This window comes from Pseudopipra pipra, chromosome 6 (genome assembly GCF_036250125.1).
Source record: "Pseudopipra pipra isolate bDixPip1 chromosome 6, bDixPip1.hap1, whole genome shotgun sequence".
In the NCBI taxonomy this organism is placed as follows: domain Eukaryota; kingdom Metazoa; phylum Chordata; class Aves; order Passeriformes; family Pipridae; genus Pseudopipra; species Pseudopipra pipra.
In genome coordinates this window covers 25,934,119-25,956,065 of record NC_087554.1, presented here as the reverse complement: position 1 = coordinate 25,956,065, position 21,947 = coordinate 25,934,119, and the positions used below count along the sequence as shown (strand labels likewise).

Genomic DNA, 21,947 nt, shown 5'->3' with positions numbered 1-21,947 from the left:
AGACGTTCAGGGCAGTGTTGTGGTGCATGCTTTGCGTGCTCCTGACAAGACACAGTTTCTGGTTCAAAGAGCTTGTCTGTGTTCTAAAATGAAACCCATCAAGTGAATGCAACTGGGAAGCAGTGGAGAAAAATTAAGATAATTGTGACATAAACACCTCATTATATGGATTGTCTTCCTGCATCTTTTGCCAGTTCAAAATCCATTTTTTATGTGGCTAAACTATTAATATCATACAACCCTGTTAGCAAAGAGGAGACTGTCTCCAATTCCTCCTTCTGTGTGTGTAACAATTAGCGTCACGGCAATTAGTGTCCGGCAGTCTGTGGCTTGTCCCTCTATAATGGAAAATACAGCTCAAGCTCTTGTGAGGTAAGATGAAGTAAGCTCCATTGCTCCTGCAATTTATTAGCTTTCATCTTAATCTAGCTTCATCTTAAAATGCACGTCTGAGGAAGCAGCTCCTCGGAGGTCATTTGGGCTCTTCTGTGTTGAGCTGTGGTTGTGTCAGCACATCTTCCTGGCCTCACAGCTTTTGTGGGGAGTGGCTGAACAGCAGAAGGATCTGTTGAAACAGCCCCCTCCAGTGCAGAACAATTCCTGCCCTTGCTGAAGATAGCTCTAAGGAAAGACATGGGCTGGCACATCAATATGACCTTCTTCTGGAAGGAGTGAAGTGTGGGGGAGCCATTTGGTCTGTGCTGGCAGCCAGACCCTCCCTGGGCACCTGTGCCTTATAGTACACATCAGAAGACTGATCAGACTCACAGCTGGCGACCTTTAAGAAGTGATCTCTGAGGTTATATTTCCCTCACAGCCAGATACTGAGCAATAGACCTGTCACCTGCAATCCCTGTTGCAAAGCTGTGACAGTATGAGTTTGAATTTCAGACGTTCCAGTGCCCTACACAACATCTCTAATTCTTCACTTCCTGTAAGGAAAAGTTTTCATAGTTCCTGTGCTGAATGACATTCTTTGTTAATCAGGAGCATGAAATATATCTTGCCTATATATAGAGAGAAGTTCCTTCAGATAAATATTTGAGTCATTAAGGATGCATTACACGGAGCAGAAGCTCCACACACAGTTTCCACTGCTGTGGGTCCTTTACCAGTAGAAAGAATGATTCTAAAAATCTATTTAAAATTAACAAAAAGAATCATTAAGCAGAGTAAGATTTTTTAAAAATGCACTTTCAAGCTGGGAAACCACCTCATTTAGTATAATGAGTGAGCAGATTCTTAGGCCCTGAAGAGAAGCAAATTGAAACAAAATGGCTCCAGCATTGACTTGCATAATGATGGACTGAGCACGTGTTGTGGCATGTAATGATCCCATCTTTCCCACGAGGCTTCAGAAAACAGTACTTATTGTGACAGGAGGATCTGGCCAGGACACTGTTTCCATCAGGAAGAGGAAGAGGGCTGGTAACAGTATGAATACAGAGTGGAAGAAGAGGATGAGTAGAGTTAGCAAACTTTAAGGTCACAAGCCTTGGAGAGGAGAATAGTGATAATGCTCACGGAAGTAGAGTGGGAGGCAGGAAAAGGGGAAGGGCTCAAGAGACACCACATTCGGAAGGAAGGATGAGTTGGGGCTGTTGAGAGATGCTTCCAAAGAGTGGATAGTTAATTGGGTTAAGAATGAATGAGCAATTCCTGGTGGGATAACTAACCCTCACATCATCCCTTGCCAGTCCTAAAAGCTTCTTTTCATTTTCTCTTTCCAAAACAGCACAAGGACGTTTTGAGAGAGAAGGAACCACCCCACCAAAAACGTAATGAGGCAGGACTGATAGGAGCAGTGCAGCCAGCAGCTGCACGTACTTGTACCTCTCCCACACTCTTCTGCCTTTCCAACAGAAAGGAGTGTACCTGCATGTACTTGTACCTGCCCCATGCTCTTCTGCCTTTCCTGCATAGTGAAGTATTTCTTTAAGTGGAAGAGAAAGTGTCCTTCCTTAAGTGGAAGGCCAGTTGCATCCTTGGTCTTTCTTCTGAGTGTTGAGATGTGGATGCCTTCTCCTGAGAACTAGACTGGATCTTTCAACTGCTATTTCTTATTTACTGTGCTACTTCATAGAAATTACTGGGCAGCTGTGAAACATAAATGGAGCAGTGGATCTCAGCTGCCAGATGCTAGGATTTTCCTCAGCTACCCACAAAGACCTTGGAGGTCTTGCTCTATTTGTAAGTTCCAACTGATACTTAGTCTGTTCTGGCTACGTAGGTTTAGTGGGTCACTGTGCTGAATATTGCCCTGCAGCAAAATTACTTGTCCACTTTGAAGGTACAGTATGGAGAGTATAAGATCCTTAATTAATGACCCACTTGATGATGGAGGCAGGGGGATTGCTTTCTCCACAGTGTCAGTCAGCTAGCCCAAATGAAGTAGTGGTCACAGTGTAGGTAATTGAAAGCTAGATTGTTACCCTTTACAGTAACATCAGAAAAAGTCTGTTCTTATGCGTGCTAGCTAAGAATTCAGGAAAGGCTCGGGACTGATATAGCAACTACATGCATACTCATCAAAATTTGGTGGTCCCAGTGGAATGAGGTAGTGCACTGTCTGTTCTGCATGCAGCCTGCCTGCCGCCTGATCTGTCATCCATTCCCTTTCATCTGTGATTGTGCATGGGAAGCAGGGAGGCTCTTTGCTCCTCTATCTGTGGCTTCTGTCATTTTTTTATTATTGCCTGCTGTCAAAATGTTGTCTCTCCCTACACCTCCCTTTTGCCCGTCTCCCTTTGGAGTTTGTGCTGAAAGATAAAAGCAAACCCATCTTTCTTGGCTGCTAAAAAGGCAGAAGGTTTATTCTGATATGCGTGGCCTGTGGAGACACAGGGATCACACTGGTGATGAAGAGGTGAATATTTGGGTGGAGAGAAGCCATCTGTTTTTCTGGCTAGAGTATAGCTTACTTTCTTGTGGGCTCTGAGAGGTTTACTTGCTGAAGGAACACCTATCATCTTGCTTATCAAGTGGCAATTCTGCCACTTGAATGAATCTGTGACCAAGTCCAGCACATTATTACCAGGCAACACATCAACCTCATCCATCAATAAGGATGCATAAATCTGTGTTTCATACTTCTGCAAATCTGCACTGACTGCAAGACTGTCCTGCCCGTCAACTAAAGCCTTTTCTGGAAAGGCCAGTACACATATAAATGTTTGTCCCTGCGTTTTTACCACATGCACCATTTAGAGCCAGCTCTTTCTTTCCAAAGTCTTATTTTCATGGCATAAACTCCTTCAAAATCACTCAAAGAGGAGGAGGGGCTGTGGAACCGGCTGATGTTGGCACTGAATGTGAGGGCCACTGGAAGAGGGGATTCAGTGTGAGGACATTCAGTGTGAGGGCCCCAGGCTCTTTAGCTGTCCGAGGGTAATGCTTGGGAACTGCAAGGAAAACTCATGGCCTCATGAAATGTTGGTCTTTCCAGCAACTTTGCAAATTAACAAGATTTTGAGTGGAGGGTTATCTTCACCTCTGATCTGAAATTAGATTTGTTTGTCCCCTCACATGTGTCACCATCCCTGCAACCCTGAGCAATAGCTGTGTTGATGAAGAACTTGTTCAGAAATAAAAACTCTAATGTGACCTTTGAAATCTAGCCATGCTCCCTGACTCTTTTTCTTTGGGTTGTTTTTTTTTTTTTTGCTTTCTGACTTGTTTATGTATTCAGTAATTGTTAGAAAACCTGTGTCGCTTCATGTTTAAGAATCATATAGGTTGGAAAAAACCTCTGAGATCATTAAGTCCAACCTTTGACCAATCAGCACCTTGTCAACTAGAACATGGCACTAAAGTGCCATGTCCAGTCCTTTCTTGAACACCTTCTGGGATGGTGACTCCACCACCTCCATGGGCAGTATTTAACAACTCTTTCCATGAAGAAATTCCTCCTGATGTCCAGCCTGAATCTTCCTTGCACAGCTTGAGGCTATGTCCTCTCGTTCTGTCACTAGTTGCCTGGGAGAAGAGACTGATCCCCACCTGGCTACAACCTCCTTTCAGGTAGTTCTTGAGAGCAATAAGGTCACCCCCTGGCCTCCTTTTCTCCAGGCTGAACAACCCCAGCTCCCTCAGATGCCCCTCATAGGACTTACTCTCTAGACCAGCCTCCTTGCCCTTCTCTGCACACACTCCAGCACCTCAATGTCCTTCTGGTAGTAAGGGGCCCAAAACTGGACACAGTGCTCAAGGTGCAGCCTCAGAAGTGCTGAGTACAGGGGAAGAATGACTTCCCTGGCCCTGCTGGCCACACTATTCTTGATACGAGACAGGATGCCACTGGCCTTCTTGGCCACCTGGGCACACTGCTGGCTCATGTTCAGCCGCTGTTGACCAGCACTTACAGGTCCTTTTCCGCTGGGCAGCTTTGCAGCCACTCGTTCCCCAGCCTGTAGCGCTGCCTGGGGTTTTTGTGGCTGAAGTGCAGGGCCCAGTACTTTGCCTTATTGAACCTCTCAGTCCATCAATCCAACCTGTCCATATCTCTCTGCAGAGCCTTTCTACCCTCCAACAGATCAACACTCCTGACCAACTTGGTGTCATGCATAATTTTACTGAGGGTACACTCAATCCCCTCATCCAGATAATCAAGCCTGGGCTCCAATGGAAGGGACTGAAATACCATTAGTGCCACATTGATATTGCAAAGCACCTGAATGTGGTAGGGACAGTTTTATCTTTCCTGCACTCCTCTGCTACCAGGAGCTTTGATCCTGGAGAGGGGTATGTAACTCTGACTTCAGATTTAAGGATATTGCCAAAAGTCCAGTGTTACTGTTCAGAATTTCTCATTCCTCATGCCTCTCCATCCAAAGCACCATCCTTAATCTGGTTGGAATCTGAGGTGCTCTCAGATATTCTGGTGTCTTTTCAAAAAAGCTGAGCTGTTGTAACCTGGTGCTCTGGTTGAATTTCAGTATATATGGTTCTGACAGTGTGCATCTCTCTGCAGTTTCAGCTGGATTCTCTCATCTTTGCTTCCTTCTTAAATGTTTGTATGGTGGTATCAATGTTTGTTCCCTCACATATCAGAGACCATTGGAACTTAGGGTTTATAAATTGCCTTTTTTTTTTTTTTTTTCAAAATACTGACTGCTCAGACTTTGTTATTTGAATGTCTTAGAAGGCCATTACATTTGTGGTAGTTTTGGGGGGTTTTTTAGGGTTCTTAGTAACTCTAGTACTGTTAACATAAGTCACAAAAAGTATAGATATCCTAAAGACTTGCGGCAGCGTTAGAAAGAGTAAAACAACCCCATTAGGTACCATCCCACCATGTGTGTCCCAGCAGTTCAGTTGCAATTCCAACTGTTGGCACATCATGGTATGATCCCAGGTCAGCCCCGACACTGACCTCCTGCAAAAAGGATTGCTGGCAGCCAGCATAGCAGGGCAAGATTAGGAGGAGTCGATCACGTGAGTACAGACTAAAAGTAGTTGATAGGCAGAGTCTGCCTGAGTTTGGAGGAAGGAGTAACCAGTTATAAAATAAGAGTTTTTCCTTTTTCCTTAGCAGGTGTGGAACTTCACTTATTCTGCAATCACAGTCCTGGCTCCCATTTTAAAGACAGTAAGATATTCAGTTTAATATCCTTGCTATTTGGGAAATCGAAGGTTTATCACTGTCCTTGAAAATAAGAATTAATGGAGTTGCTTCTATAGTGCCAATTAAATCCTCCATTTAATTCTGAGAGCCAGCTGGAGATGTTTGTGACTGAGACTTGAGATGTACTCATCTTTTAATGCATCTATCTTAGTTGCTCTTGGTGTTTTCCCTCTCTCTGGTGCCTTATATCCAGGACAGCTGCTTCTGAGGACATCAGCACTTTCTAATCCCCTATGTTCATGGCTTTCTTGTTCAACCCCTGTCTTTGATCTCAGACTGAAAACCCGGTTTAGTTGTCAAAATATCATGAAGCCCAGGATGGTCTCATCCTTACATATGAAAGTGAATAGTTGAGAACTGTTTTAAAACTGCCCAACTGAACAGAAATGTAATGCTTGTTGTTAAAGGATTAAAGTTCCTTCTAGCAAATCATATTTTTTTTTGGGGGGGGGGGGGGTAACAGGTATGAGAGTTGTTTGTTAGTCTAAGAGTTCCAGATGTTGTCTCATGCCTCTTGTAAAGCTTGCTCATACCCACAAGGTTTCTGATGCGATTGCTATTCTGGGATCTGCCCTTTACCTGCATTGGCAGTCTTGTCGAGCTTTTAGGAAAGCCTTTGGCCAGTGATTGGATGAGAAGAGCTATTAGTGTTTGGGTTCCTTAATTTAATGCAAATTCCAGGTTTTTTCTGCTGCTGGAGCATCTTTTCTCCTTCTTGCTACGGTGGTGGGCCAGGTACAGGCAAGTGAAGGCTCATATCCAAGGAACAACATTAAATCAAACCGAGGGCTCTGATTCATGATCAAGCTCATCTGTGTCCACCAAACTGGGATAGCTTCTTGTATGTGCATTCTTATCCAGCATGAGGTAATTTGATTGATTTCACTTTCCCGTGAAAGAGGATTACTGGATTTGTGTTACCTTACTTTGCTTTTCTCACTGATAACCACCACCCACAAAGCAGAACTTGATAGTGTCTGAATAGCTGCCCAAACCACAGTACCTTGTCATGTTTACGAATCTTGAAACTTTGCAATGACCAAATGATAATTTAGCAAATGGGGTGGATTTTTTTAAATTTCTTTTTTTAAGTTAATCTCTGTTTAAAACTTAGTGAGCCTTTTCTGACTGTACCTTTGAAAAGCTTTGTAGACTTAGCCAACTGTTGCTGTATTCAGAAATATTGTTATGAATACAGCTAATTCCTTGAGCAATGTGATTTTCTTCTGGCTGTTTGCTCTTCCTGCGGAGCTCCAAGGTGATCTGTAGCTGGGAGTGCAGAAGCCTGGTCAGTCATGCTTTCTGAAAAACCCATCCTTAACTGTCTGCACAGAACCGAATGCCCTTTAGTTAGCACTTGGAGTAGCAATAGAAGAAATTAATAAAAGGAAGGCTAGTCTTGGCATGTTCTCTGTTATCTGTTGTGTTTCTTCAACTAGCCTGTCTCCCATGCATGAATGAATGCATGAATGATAACCCTTTAATTGGGATATTATAGGAGGATGAGCCTGGCTGCAGGTCTCTCTTAGAAGCTTCATCACCCATTCCTGAGATGAACAGTTACACTGCCTTATTTCCCAAGAGTTAACTTTTCCAATAAGACTTTTTTTTAATGCAGAAAAAACAAGTCTTTTCCATTTTTTAATTTTATTTTTCCCCCCAGGGAGACCTAACATTAAGATATTCAGCTGTCTATCTCATTTCTTAACATGCAATTTGTCAGGAAGTGAGTTTCCATTAAATTCTTGATAATTAGTATACTCAAACTTTGATAGACATTTTTCCTTTTTGCAACAAATTTTTTTTTAGCTTATTATCTGCAGGCAAGATCAGTCAGCTAAATTTCTGTCTGTCAGACATCTCTGCTCATTCTTAACCAGTTTGAGGTCCATAAGTATTGAATGAATTACTGCACTGGATCTCCGATTTTATGTGGGTCACAGGTGAAATGAGTAGGGAAAACTGCCTAGAATATGCTAAATGGTTCCTTCTTCCTTGCAACCTGTTTTGAAATGACATTTTTCCCTGTTTTTTTTGCTAAAAAGGGCATCAGGACTTCAGGTTAGGTCAGCAGTGGAGTGGTATCTGGAGAGCCCTAATCCTTTAAAACAGGGTGTTTGGTATTCAGTCCCCCCTTTTGATGGGACTGGCAGGACTTAAGGCAGCCTCTCTGTATATATTATGCTTAGTTCTAGCTAGGCTTATTGAGCCTATCACAGGCAGGATTCAGCTAATTTTTTATTATTCGTCACAATGTGTTCTTTAACTAAGTTGAGTTTTCCATTGCTATTGCAGCTGCTTTCTCAAAAGAACTGGTTATAAATGCACAGCCTCGTTTTTTTTTTTTCTAATCATACTGCTTAAGAAACACATGGACATGGCTGTATTAACATAAAAATTTCTTCTTGCTCAGTTACTCATCCACTGGCCTTTTCTCCTGTGGGTGGCTGTTGTAAAAGAGCTCTTGGAAGCGCAAACAGTGCTGCAAGTTCTCAACTAGTTCTGTCCAACAGCTTGTCAAGATGTCAGAGGAGAAGACAGCTGCGGCAAAAATCCCGGCCCTTACCCTGGATGACATCCATGGCAACATTCAGTAATTTTTGCCCCAGGGTAATGCTAAAGTAAATTATATATTAAAAATGAGGTGGGAAAAGTAGCAAAGAAGTAGCTAATCCCACTAAGCCATGGGCTAGAGAGAACTTTTGGCCATGAGCATGGAATGAACAGATCCCAGCTGGCCACAATGGGCCATCCAGTCACAGTAACTTCAAAGGGGTTCTCAGCAGCTATGGGCTCTCTCGGGCATACTAAAATCTTCCAGGAGCAGAGAGGGGAGGAAACTATGCTCAAAGGGGGCAGACTGTGTTGTCCACTGGACAATTAGTAAAAGGAGTTTAAGGGAAGTAAAAGCTGTCATGGCTCTGCATAAATAAGTTCCCCTGTGGAGGCAAGGCAAGAAACATGAGCAGCAAATGACATGAAAAGCTCTTCTAAAATTTTTTCTCTAAGCAGTCCTCACTGTACGTGTGCTGTGGTCCCAGAACTTGATGCCAGCTACTGTGTAGCTCCGACCTTGAAACCAGGGCAGACAGGGAAATGGCATTCTCTTCTGTGGCCTGCATTACATCCCTTCAGTCTGGAGTGCAGATGGAAACATGAGCCAGCTCTTTGGACTTTCCTGGCCCCAGGCAGCATGGCTGTCAGTGGGCCTCAGGTCCCCTATTTGCAAGTGATTTGAATCTTGTGCACTTCAAAGATACTGTCTGTAAAAGATAATGATGAATGTTATGCATCAGCCTGTGGCTTCTGGCAGTCTGACTTTAAAAGAGGTAGAGCAAACTTTGAAAATAATACCAGCGGGTTTTGGTTCCTGTCACTCTTTCCTATACCAAAACTTTGCTCATACCACTGCCTACTTTGTGTTGAGAGAAAGAAAGCACATGGAAATCAATGCAGAAGTTGAATGTAAGCTAAAGACCAACAAGTCACACCATGACCTGACCATAATTCCAGGACAGCTGCTTCCTTGGAAGCCCTCATGTGGGCTACTCAGACAACAGGGCAAGGAGGAGAATGTAGGTTAACAGGGCTGGAGTGTTTGCTGTTGAATTATCTCTCCAGATACAAATATTGATGCAGGACAGTGGCTGAGGCTGTCAGACTTCTGGTTCAGGTGGGTGAGTCACTTAAAAGCCACATGGCTGAAAGGTTAGCCAAGGATAAAGAGCAAGCTGCTTTCACCACTGAGGTGGCTGCAAGCCACCACACACAGGCGTAAGGTTGCAGGCAACTTGTCAGTGTGCTGCTGAGGGAGCTGACTCACAGCTGCTGTCTGATCAAAGTCAGCGCTCTTCCCTTCTCTCCTTCAGAAGGGGACCCTGTCCTCCTTTCTGAGCTGCTGCAAGCCAAGTGGCTGCTTTTAATAGAGCGCACACAGAAGATGGTTGTAGGCAATTGAATTAGGGTTGCGTTATTAGTCCATCTGTGCAATATGCTCAGTTTATTGACAATCTGGTTAGAGTGGCTGGAGCTTGTTAAAGTGTTTCCTACTGTTGAATTTTGGGAATTGTCCTCCTGTTGAGAAGGAGCGTTCGAGAAAGGCCTCTCTTTAGACTGAGAAGGGGCTCTGTATGAACTGTCTGCACTATTTTTCTGGCTTTCTGGGAGGGCAAAGGATTGCATGGGAAAGGCTTATAAGATAGCAGGATTTGGCTCTGTAGTTCATTGTGATGTGCATGCTCCCACTCCTTTTGCTTGAGGCAAGGGGCGGCTGCTGGCATGTGGGATTGTATGCAGGGCTCTGGGGAGAGCTCTCTTTTGTTCACTTTTCTAAAGGTTGCCTGGTAGGGTCTGATCTGTGGCAATCATAAGCCAAAGTCACTTAATGTCCTTGGGTCCACAAAGTATCTTTGTGAATACACTGTGTGCATCAGACGGGAAAAGCATGTGCTGCACTATTGGTTCAGGAAGGTGTGGCATGACTTCTGCAGCAGCCTTTTTGTGCAGGTGTCAAGCTCTTGCCTGTCACAGCAGCCTCACTCTGGTATTTGAGATGGAAAGCTTATCTTTAAGGTTGATCACTAAGAAAGTAGGGGACCAATGCCACAACTGCTTATGCAACAAGTATATTGCTTTTTGAAGACAGCAGGTCCATACTGTTGTCTGGGGAATAGAAAAATGGTCAGAATCATAACTCTTTACAAAAATCATGATGCTCATTCAGGCCTTTGACTTCCCTGGAATGCCTTATTTCAGAGGCTGGCTATCAGTGCACTCCTATTATGTTCACCAGCCTCAGATATTTATTCTTGTATACCAGAGCTATCCATAGTGGTCCAGTCACATCTTGCAAATAGTCTTGATGGATCTTTTTCAGTACTGTGTCCCAGTAAGTGAGCTTGATTGTTGTACTTCACAAGACAACACAGAATGTCTTTGGTATCTGTATCTTTTTATAGGTTCATAGTGAAAACCCCATGCAGAGAAGCAGCAGTGATGACTAAAGAGGGTGTGGGAGTGACTTAGGAGAACAGACATTGAAAATCTAAATAGGTGTAACTTGACTACAGAGCGATTTATAAGACATGCATGATTTATAAGACATGCATGTATTTAGAGCTTGAAAGTAACAGGAAGATGGATAATTGTTTAGGGTGATCTAATGGGGATTCAATTTAAGCAAAGTATCAAGTATCAGAATTCTTTGTGATATGGATATATAAAATCTTCACTCTGAATAAAAAGACCCTCTATCACTTTCTTTGTACAGAGCAGAAAGTAGTCATAATCTATGAAACACTGCATAACACATGAGATGTGTTTAGTCCTTTTAAGATAGATACTAGTGTTTTTGAAATTGAATTATGAAGCAACTTCAATTTCTAGAGGTCCAAGCTGCAAAGGATGGCTCTTGAGAACTACAAGGGTTCTTATTGTGGCTAATTATTTTCAAAAGAATCAGAAGGAGCTAAATGACAAAGTCAACACAATACTCAATTTGAAAAAGTCTGAATTTTAAGCAGTATTGTTTGTACTAATATGAAAGTTGATGTAAACCTGGGAAGGCTTATCTTCAGTTACCTGAATCAAAACCTGTGAAGCAACATAGCATAAAAAGAGGAGAACGGTTAAGAATGCGTAAAAATTTGCTGTTCTTAAGACTATCAGCACTACCATAGCATGCCAGTTCTGTGTGGGAGCCTCTCTCTTCATTGAGAGCTGTGAGACTGCAAGAGTCAGTCCATATGAAAATAAGCAACACAGTTTACAGACAGTCTGCAGTTACAGAGATCAAACCTTGAAAAGCCATGGATCACATAACACGTCTGCATCGTGTATTCATTCTCTTCATCTGGAAGAAGGAAAAGTTTAATAACTGAAAGCTAGACTAGGGAATCCAATCCATCCAGATAGTACAGAGAGAGAAGACTGTGGAATATGAATGCACTTTGAAATCAGTATCCTGGTAGACCCTGGTGTATTTGTGATGATTTGCAAGTAACCTGACAGTGCATGAAATAATTGTCTTTGTAGATATGAAACAACATTGACATCGACTTTGAAATTTAAATGAAAGAAACACAGTAGAGTTCTTTTAAATGCATAACCTTGGTGCATTGACTTATTTTTTCTTTATAATAGGTTAATTACTTGAACAGGTATTAGTTAAATAGGTTTCTGTTTTATTATAAAGCAGAAACAACCATGTAAGGATCCATGTTCTTGAACAGTTACAGTATATTGCTTCCCACCCTGATATAAATGCAACATAAACCAAAGTGATTTAATTGTCTGGGAGTAAATAATTGTTATTCAGGAAATGCTGTGTTTTGCCTGTCCTGTTGCCACTGTGAAATGCAAATCACAAAGCAAATAGCACTATAGTCTCATTGCTGTGTGTGGCACACACAGCAAATGCACAAGCAGCAGCTTTAGTAGCCAGTTAAGAAGCTGCACTGGTGTCCAGTGTCTTTAATGCAATTTCTTTGCAACAAATGGTTGTATTTGAGCAGAACCTTTTACTGAACAATTCTGTCCTTTTCAGTGTCTCAGGTTTTCTGTTGTATGGCATCTGCAGATAAGTAGGGAGTTATTCAATATTAATAGGTTTATTTTATCAGTTTAAGTGTTTATTAAAGAGAGTTCCCTAGGATATGATAAAATCTTCATGCAAAGCTATGAAAAGTGATAGAATCTGATAATCCTTCTAGTGCATTTGGTACAAAACCATTTTACATTTCCAACAAAGACCATTGCTGCCCTAATTACAAACCGTTCCCTCTAAATAGTAGAATTTAATCTTGTCTAGTCTCAATATCAGTATTTGCTTTATCAGGTGGTATTTGTTGGAGGGGGCATTCAATTTCATGCCATTTTAAACAATTTCACTGGCAAAGCACATAGATTCACAATGTATTTAAATGGAAAATGGAAATTTTCAGTAAGAAATTCCGAAGATCTCATTTGAGTTAGCATATAGTCCTCTGTGGGACACGAGTCTGTGTGTAATTCTAGGCCCTTCTGTAGCATCATCCTTCAACAGTCTCCTCCAAATTGCTCTGTGGAAGAACACTGGGTTTAGTTTTACATTCAGCACCTAATTTCCCCATTTAATAATGGAAGTAAATTCACAGTGTAAAATACACAGAATTGAGAATGTCCAGGCAAACCCAGCTGCCAGGTAGCTCCAGCTGTTAGCCAGAGCTAATGAGCAATGCACTGTGTTGTGAGTAGCTTAAAATATGTTATTTTTTTCAGAAATCCAACACAACAATGCCACAGTCAGTGTAATTTTTGGTGGAGAGAGAAGACTGTTTGCATTGCTTTCTGTGGCTTTGCCAGGGTCAAGATGTGTCCAAAATCCAAGTGCACCCTGGGGAAAACATTTTTAAGTCCTGTCAGCAGTATATGTGTGAGCGTATGTGCAATGAAATAACTTGTTTCTTCTGCTATAAAACGTGGTAGGTTCCCACTGGAGGAGTGTGCTCTGGTAGGAAGTTAAGTGGTACAGAGAGTCTTTTTTCGTACAGTCCCAAGCTTTCAGGTGATCTGCATGCTTTCCTTTTGTTCTTAAAACTGCTCAACCACAGCTGTGGCAAGGTGCTGCACTGCTGGTATTGTCCTCAATGCAGATGTGAGGAATGCCTGTGAGCTGTGCAGAAATATTTTCTTACTAGGATTTTTTACTTTCCCTTCCTTCCTTCTTTTTCCTTCCCCACCTGCAACACAAGGGAATAAATCAGTAATAAGTCAGAAAATACTGCTTGGGTTTATTGTTTAATTCCCTCAGTACTTGATTTCTGGAGAACATAGATTTGGTTTGAAGCAGTCCCTAAGCAACAATCTGGCTGTAATTCATGCTTCCTTTTCTTACCAAACACAGGAAGCCCCGGGTCTTCACAGAGATGAGTCTGTCTGAAATTGAGAATATATTCTCGTTGCTCTTAAGTGTACTCAGGATGTTTTATTACACTGGACAATATTCATGTCTTGGTAATGGCAACCTGACTTCCAGAAGTATCACATTTGGCCTGAAGTCTGTCATTTTCATAATTTTTTTCCCCAAAGTTGTTAATATGAGGGCAATATCCTGCTCCCATTGAGAATCTGGCTATTTTTCTTTAGTGCCTTCATGGGAAATAAAATATCTTAAAAATCTGCCTCCAGTCTGTACTTGATGCAACAGGCTGAATGTATAACTCTGAGATTGCTGTTCAGACATCTCATTCCGTGTTTTACTGCAAAATCACGGAAATCAGGAGAGGCAGGAATGCAGCTGGAAATTTGTGCTAGACAGTCTTTTTAGCTCTCTGGACTTGATGAAAGTGCCACCTCAATTTGGTAATATGGACAGCTAAGCCTGGTTTCATTACTGCACGCACAGATTTTTGTATGAAAGAGACCAGAAAAAAGCTGAAATTGTAACTACAAACCAGAAGAGGAAGTCAGAGCAGGAAATGGGCATGTCATGTCCCATAATTTGCCAGCACTTCTTAGTCCTCCATTGTTGTAAACTTCATATTCTATTTCTGTTTATCCATCCTTTTCTCCAGGGCTGCGAACTCAGAATAGCTTTGCTTGTGATACCCCATCTGTCCCAGCTGTGTGCTATTTCTGAGCTGATGATGCCATTTGCAGCATGTTGCCATACTGTGTAACTTTTGCAGTGGGCAAATATCCAACGGCTGTGGGGGCAACCCCAAAATTTATTACCCCGATGACCTCGCACAGCTCTCCAGGGGCTGAAGGTTAGTGCACTAATTTATGGTATCAGTCTACCTTCTGCTGTGGTACTGTTTCAAAGTGCCTACTGCATTTCAGGGAATGTCTTGAGTTCAGTACATTTAAATCACTTTTATATGATTTTAGGTTCAATAAGGTAAATTTGTTGCCAGTATAAAATGTCTTCAGGTATTTTGGGAAGAAGGGCTGATTTGGGCTGGTGTTCATTGTGGGAAGAATAATGGGGCCACTGATCTCATTAATTTGTTATTGACCTTCAACTTCTTATAATGGGTCGGGCATCCCTACTTTAGCTTCAGGACAAGTTTACCCAGTGAACAAATTCTCATCCTGTTGTATAATATCTTTCTTTAGAAAAGTTCCATTCATCTTTAGTGTCTGATTTTAGTAGGGTTTCTGCTTTATATCCAGTTCTACATCTATGTAATTTGAGCTATAGAGGCAGGTTATACAACTTGGGCAGGGTCCCACAGCATGTCCTGGTGTCTCCCCAGTACTGTAATATAACTGTCAAGAGATCTGTGCTTGTGGAATCATAGATAATATCTTTTTCCAGCTTAATCTGTCTTGGGTTTTGGCTTTTCTAGTTCATTTGTACATACTGAGACATACGAAATGTTCTGCAGAGCACTTCAAACAGCCCAGCCTGCCTTTGTGAAGGACAAACCCTAGGAGAGTTAGCATTTCTCTAACAGTGCTTGTGTTATGGAAGCACCAAAACTTGAGCTCAGTCAGTAGCATGCATGGAGATTCAACTTACTTGGACCACTTGATGGGTAAGGAATTGGCTGGATGGTCACACTCAAAGAGTTGCGGTCAACAGGTCGATAACCAAGTGGAGACCAGAGATGAGTGGTGTTCCTCAGGGTTGGTGTTGGGACCGGAGCTGCTTATCATCTGTTTCGGTGACATGGACAGTGGAAGCACCCTCAGCAAGTCTGCTGATGACACCAAGCTGTGTGGTGCAGTCAAGGCGCTGGAGAGAAGGGATGCCATCCAGAGGGACCATGACAGGCTTGAGAGGCAGGCCTTTGCAAACCTTATTAAGTTCAATAAGGCCAAGCACAAGGTGCAACACGTGAGTTGGGGCAATCTCAAGCACAAATACAGGTTGGACAAAGAATGGATTGAGAGCAACCTTGAGGAGAAGGATTTGGGGATGTTGGTGGATGAGAAGCTCAACATGACCTGGCAATGTGCGCTTGCAGCCCAGAAAGCCAGCTATATCCTGGGCTGCACCAAAAGCAGCATGGTCAACAGGTTGAGGGAGGTGATCCTGCTCCTCTGCTCTGTTTTCATGAGACTCCAACCTGAAGTACTGAGTACAGCTCTGAGGTCTCCGTTATAAGAAGAACACAGACATGTTGGAACAAGTCCAGAGGAGAGGAAGGAAGATGACCAGAGGGCTGAAGCACCTCCTCTGTGAAGACAGGCTGAGAGAACTTGGGGCTGTTCAGCCTGGAGAGGAGAAGGCTCCAGGGTGACTTTATTGCAGCCTGCCAGCACCTAAAGGGGACTACATGCAATCTGGGGAGGGACTTCTGACAGGAGCTTGTAATGACAGGACAAGGGGGAACGGCTTCAAACTGAAAGAGAGTAGATTTAGACGTAAGAAGAAATTCTTTACTGTGAGGATGGTGAGGCTGCCCAGAGAAGTTGTGGATGCCCTATTACTGCAAATGTTCAAGCCAAGGCTGGATGGGGCTTTGAGCAACCTGGTCTAGTGGAAGATGTCCCTGACCATGGCAGGGGGATTGGATCTGAATGCTCTTTAAGGTCCCTTCCAACCCAAACCATTCTAAGATTCTATGATTCTATAAGTGTTATCATAATAACGGAATTGCTTGTTTTTCAATAATGCATTTCTTCACCTTTTTGGTTTCTCTGTCCTCCTGTGACAGAAGCCTGCATGACTGCCCTTATGACAGAAGCTTTTCAGGAAGGACCTCTTCAGGCAACTGAGAAGAATTCTGGGTGCTGCTTGCCATGTCAGTCAGGGTGACTTTTTTTCCAAGTATCTGCTGTCTCTGCAAGCAGTTTTTCAGTCTGGCCTCCCCAGTTGTCAGCATGGCAGCCAGAGCTCTGGTGAAGAAGGATAGTGCAGCTACGTTTCTCTGTCTGGCTACAGCATTCCCAGCCCAGGGTACAGTGTCTTGTCTCTGCCACTGGAGAGAGTTAACAAAATTTGGAGGAAAGGAGGAAGTGTATGAGCTTCCTTCTTAAAGCTTTAAGACAATTTCTCTTTAATCTCCAGACAAGCCATGCCTTTCCTTGACAATTTGTGCATCTTCAGGAACCAGTAAGTGTCAGGCAGTGAACCTGGTTCAGGGTGGGAACCTGAGCTGTGTCTTTTGCTTCCCTGAAAGAACACTAGGTTTCCTGCACAGTCCTACCCGAGGCTGAGGTGCAGTCCTACAAATGCAGGTTCAATATGGCAGCCAAGGTACTACATAGCACCTCACAGCTCACCTCCTCTGTTTTTAAGTAAAAGTAAAGGGTGCCTTCATTCACATTTCCCTGTATATTTGTAACCCCTTTAACAGACATTCTGTGTGTGCCATCTGTGCACCCTCCGAGTACACTGTGTCCCCCGATGCTCTCTCATCTGCACGGCCTGAAGGCAGGCAGCACGGTGCTTGTGTTAACAGTTCATGCTGTCTTCTGTGCTTGGTGGGTTGTTGAATTGCTGCTGTCCTGTCACGCAAGGTGCCTTCTGTGTTGACTCTCTTCTTATTGGACTGGAATATTACCCGCTATGGGGGAACATGGCCATCCTCATCTGGCTGTTGGGTCTGGTCTTTTGCCATGCTATTTACGCTTCTGAAGGCCCAGAATTTCTTATAAACTCTTTTTCTAATAATTTAATCTTGTAATTTCATGTTTTCTAGCAGACCTTTTTTATTAAGGAATGTTATTTATATACAAACGTACAGTAAAAATGTGAGAAATATGTACCTTGCTGAAAGCATACTGACTGCAACTTAAAAGACTTTTTTAAAGCCTCTATTTTCATTTCCATATGCTTTTTATCTCTTGCACTACAGAGAACAATTTCCTCTGCTTTGAGGAAGTTCTGTAATTTAACTTCTCGTTTCCAACGTCCTCCTGTGTCTTTTATCTCATGTCTCGGAATTTTAAAGAATTTCATTAGCCACTTTAAGGACCTTGCTTTAGCTAGAATCTGCTTTACTCTGTAAAGCCTTTTAAAAAAATCTTTTAAAGCCTAGTATTTCTTATGCTGGTTCTTATAAGGGCTGTATTTCACACTTGAACCAAAACTACTAGTCTTGTTAAAATCTACATCTTCCCTATGACTCTTGGAATCAAAAGCATTTGCAGGCTTTCCGGGTTCCAACCAGCTCTCTTTTCTGAGGACTTTCCTAGTTCATTCACTCCTACCAGTGGGCCTGGACATTCCTCTCTCACCTGTGCTCTCCAGGGAGCTCTTGCTGCACACCCCATGCCATGGTCTCTTTGGAGTCTGAGCAAGAAGGAGATGGTCCCAGCTGGGGGGCTTGTTCTTCACATTGTCTGAGTTTCTTCTGCCTCTTTGTCACTGGACTCTCTACCTCCAAAGCAAGTGCAGTTACATGACCAAATTTTCCAAGTGTCTTTGTTCTAAATTTATGATCTTGTGTTCCTGTGTAACCTCTTGGAACAGCTTGTCTTCTCCAGAAGCTCTGCTTTCGCTAATGCTGCTTAACTGCAGATTAATAATAATCTTCTAGCCATCATGCTTCTTATTAAATATTTATATTGTGGTAGCACATAAGGGCTGTAATTGGGATCTAATTGTGCTGATTTATTCAGACCAGTTCCGAGACCTTTGGTACTACTAACTCTGCAGCTAGCAACCCTCCTACGTGTCCTTGTCCTTCACTGTCATTTTCCTTGGTCAGGTCAGCACATGAAACCGATCCCCGATTCCCTGGTGTGGAAACTGAACAGCCAAACTGCAGTGTGCTGACAGCTCTCTGCGCTTGTTCTCTCTTCATCCTTTCTTTGATTTATTCTTGGAGTTTTCTAAAAGAAGGGGACAGGGCAGCCTGTCTTCTGAATTCCCCTGCGAATTTTTTTGCTCGTCAGTGTGTCTTTTCTGTGTTCGTTGATTGTAAAGATCGTGAGGCAGCCCAGGTGAGCAACTGCCTTCTTCCCTTACCCACATAATGCAAATTGCTTCTCAGCTCAAACTACGTAGCTCAGCTGCTGCTGGTGCCTTATACATGTTGAAGAACTTAATATCTTTCCCATTTCTTAAAAATTAATCTCCTTTAATCCTGGCAACACTGTAAGGTTCAAAGATGTTTTACATTATGTGCAGGTAGGATTATGGTTTATTCCTTAGTAGAAGGAAAAGATTGAATTTTTTTATTTTTTTTTTTTTACATTGCATCCCTGGTAGTTTTTATTTTGCTGAAAACCAAGTTGGTGCTTTTTTTCTCTCAGCCTGACTGCAAAAGATGAAGGTATAACCCTCAATACAAAAAGTATATGCCAGAAGTCCATTGAAAGCAGCAAACTATCATCACTCTTTTTGTGACAGAGATGTAGCGTTCTGAATCAAGTTGTGCAAGGTGATCTGTCCTTACACTGTCTACTCTCCTGTTAGCCACTGTGTTATCATCCTCAGTTTTTATTGTTTTAATAGTTGCTCTGGTCTGGAAGGAAGAGAATTTTGGATCCAGAGCAAGACATAAGCTTGTCAATAAATATTCTCTTCCTGCTCTAGGATTTCCTTAAACTCCAAGGTCCAGTTGTCAACACAAATCTGTCACATCTTAGGCAGCAAATCACTCTAAGGCAAAGCAAAAGAAATTCTCAGCTTGAAGTGCCCCCAAACCCTTCTTATAGCGATAGGGGCACTGCAAGATGTGCTTTGCCTTGTCTCTCTGGGTGATTGAAAATGGAGCTTTGTTGACAAGCCAGAGACCAATTGTTTATTTTAAGAAAGTGGAACAGAATACATTGGTGCGTTGCAGAGCAAAGTCTTCTAGCAGAAGTAATGAAGGCAATTCTGAAATAACATAGTTGTTTTAACTTCAGGTGTTTTTTTTCTTCTTTCTTTGTTTCCTCATGTCTTGCAAGCACTAGACAGCACAAAAGACAAGTGAGCTTTGAAGTTACAGGTCCTTATAGGTCCAACGATTTCTTTTGCACAAGCACATAATCTATTGTACAACTCTATTTCCGTATATCAAAGAGGCCTTTGGGTCTAAAAATCTTTTGTCTCCCAGTCACAGTTAAGTCCTGTTTGTAGATTATGATCACTAAGATCTGAGATGGGACCAAGAGTTTTAAGAATTGAAGGGGTTCTGTCTGGACTATAAAGTGGATGTAAACTATCAATGTAAGGAGAACAGAGAGCAGAACTGGATGCTTCAAAATTTGGAAAAGGCACAAATATGAAGCCTGGGGCAACGCTGATGATGTCCAGAATTTACACAATTAGTGTGGTAAATGAGGAATTATGAACACAAGAAAAGAGGAAGCAGTACAAAAATAAACCTTGCTGCAGTTCAATCTGGAAAGTCTTCTGGCATGATTCAATGACTGGTAATTAATAAACAAGGAAGATCCAGAGAAAGAAAGGAAATGTGACCAAAAAAAAAAAAAAAAAAAAAACAACAAAAAAACCAGCAACAGCAAACAAGCAGTGAATGAATTCAATAAATGATGAAAAATATATGGCTATGCAGAAGAGAGTGCTGACAGACCCAGATGCCTGGGATGAGGATTCTCAATCTAGAATAAGTTTTTAATGAAATCTCTGGTGTAACCAGAAACTGAGTTTGAAGATGGGCTATACTAAGATTAGCACATGGTCACAGAGTCTCAGCTATTCTGATTATGGCTTTGTGCAACATCTGGAGTTCACAAAAACAGTCTGCATAACACAAAAGCATCTGCAGAATGATGTGGAGGTTGTGTCTGGGCTGAGCAGGAGTATTTGTGGCCTGTGTGCTGGATGCCTCCAAATAGGTCTGCCAGGTGCTGTGGGTAATCCAAATGTTGTAAAACTTAGTTCCTGGTGTCATGGATTTACCCTGACTCCGCTAGGGTGCCCCACAAAGCCACTATTGGCACCAGTGCCAGCCCAACATTGAAGTTCAGAAGAAGGAGCAGGGGCCAGTTACCTAGGCTGTAGCCACAAATATGAAAGAGTTTTGCCTGACTAGGAATTAATGTGAATAAAGCCAATTCCAGCTCAAACTATGAAGTTTTGTATCTTCCTTCTGATTCCTGAGCCATTCAGTTTCCCTTTACACATAATTTCAAATAAAGAACTTGTGAAGTTAAGAAATGGACCGTGAGCCAGAGGGACCTGAGCAGCAGGGGTGAGACAGTCATGCCACTGTGAAAGATGGGAAGAGAAAGTGTGGCTTCCCTCTATTCCCCAATCTTTTCTAGCCTGCCACCTTCTTTCCCCTGCGTACGGTATCTCCTGTCTGTGTGTCATTTAGTGCTAATTAAGAAGTGAGTGGGAGCCATAAGCTCATTACATTTAGAACCTGGAAATGGCCTCCTGAGAGCCCAGAGGGGGTACTGTCTGCTTTCTCGCCACAAAAGCTTCTCCACCCCACTGCCATAATTCTAACCACCAAGCTCCAGAACTCAAAATTCAACACCAGCTCAGATTTACAGAGCATTAAGCGACTGAATTAAATCCTCAGCATTCACTCGGCGTCAGCCTGACTGAGTAAAGGATTTCACGGACTGGGGTGCTCTACAAGGCCATAATTTATAACGTTATGCAGAAGCTGATCCTCCAAGTTTTATTTTGGCTTGCCGCAATTTCATTTTATTAAGGCCCCAATAGTATTTGTTGTTTTTCTGTTTGCTTTGATGTGGGAGTTTTAAATTAAATTCAAATAAATAAATGTTTAAAATTAAATTAGGTTTCATTTGCATGAGTTGAGGAGTGAAGTGCATCTTTCTTTCACCATATAAAACATAACAGACCCATTACCCATCACAGAGCCCTCAGTTGCTCCTGAAGAAAAATGACATTTCCTTCTGCGTAGAAAATACTTAAAAGTCCCAAGAATAGATTTATAGGAATATTTTAACCTTTTCTTTGATCCCTGAAATGTCATTGTTCTGTAGGCTACATTGCAAAACGTGACCTTTTATAGGAACCGTGGGATGGATTTGATCTTTGGAAGACGTTTTAGAGATAATGCACTACAGGGTGCAAAGAACGTTCACTCCTGAAAAAAGAGCTGAAAATGGTTTTGTGTGCTGATATTTGTGTTTATGCTGTACCTGGAGGACAAAAGGATTGTTTATGATGAGGCTGGTACTTCAGGGACAACAATGAAGAAAATAATAAGAGAACACAGCATCTTCTTCTGGTTTAATGTGCAACAGTTTTATTTTCATTACATTCAAAAGAAAAATTTGAGTACCAGAAGTTGTTCACATGGGGGATGCTTGCAAATTAATCTGTCTGAAATGTAACAAGTTTTTATAAGGATTAGATCTTAGCTTTTCAGAGTGCACTCTGACTTCCTGACAGGCAAAACAGAAAGCTGAGCAGTTCTGGGGGGAGAACTGACCCTCTGCTTCAGATTTGTGTTTGCTC

At 42.3% G+C, this 21,947-nt stretch overlaps 1 protein-coding gene across 5 annotated transcripts in view; it reads left to right on the top strand.

Moving 5' to 3' along the window:
- Positions 1 to 21,947, top strand: part of LOC135415770 (transmembrane protein 263-like) — a 208,520-nt gene that overhangs the window by 142,142 nt on the left and 44,431 nt on the right. Inside the window, exon 4 of one of the 5 annotated variants that reach the window (XM_064658037.1) lies at positions 14,176 to 14,370. The exons of the other annotated variants lie outside the window; for them this stretch is intronic. Within the exon in view, the coding sequence (XP_064514107.1) occupies positions 14,262 to 14,370 (109 nt within the window). The 5' untranslated portion in view covers positions 14,176 to 14,261. The remainder of the gene's footprint in view (positions 1 to 14,175; positions 14,371 to 21,947) is intronic. 5 annotated transcript variants of the gene reach the window in all.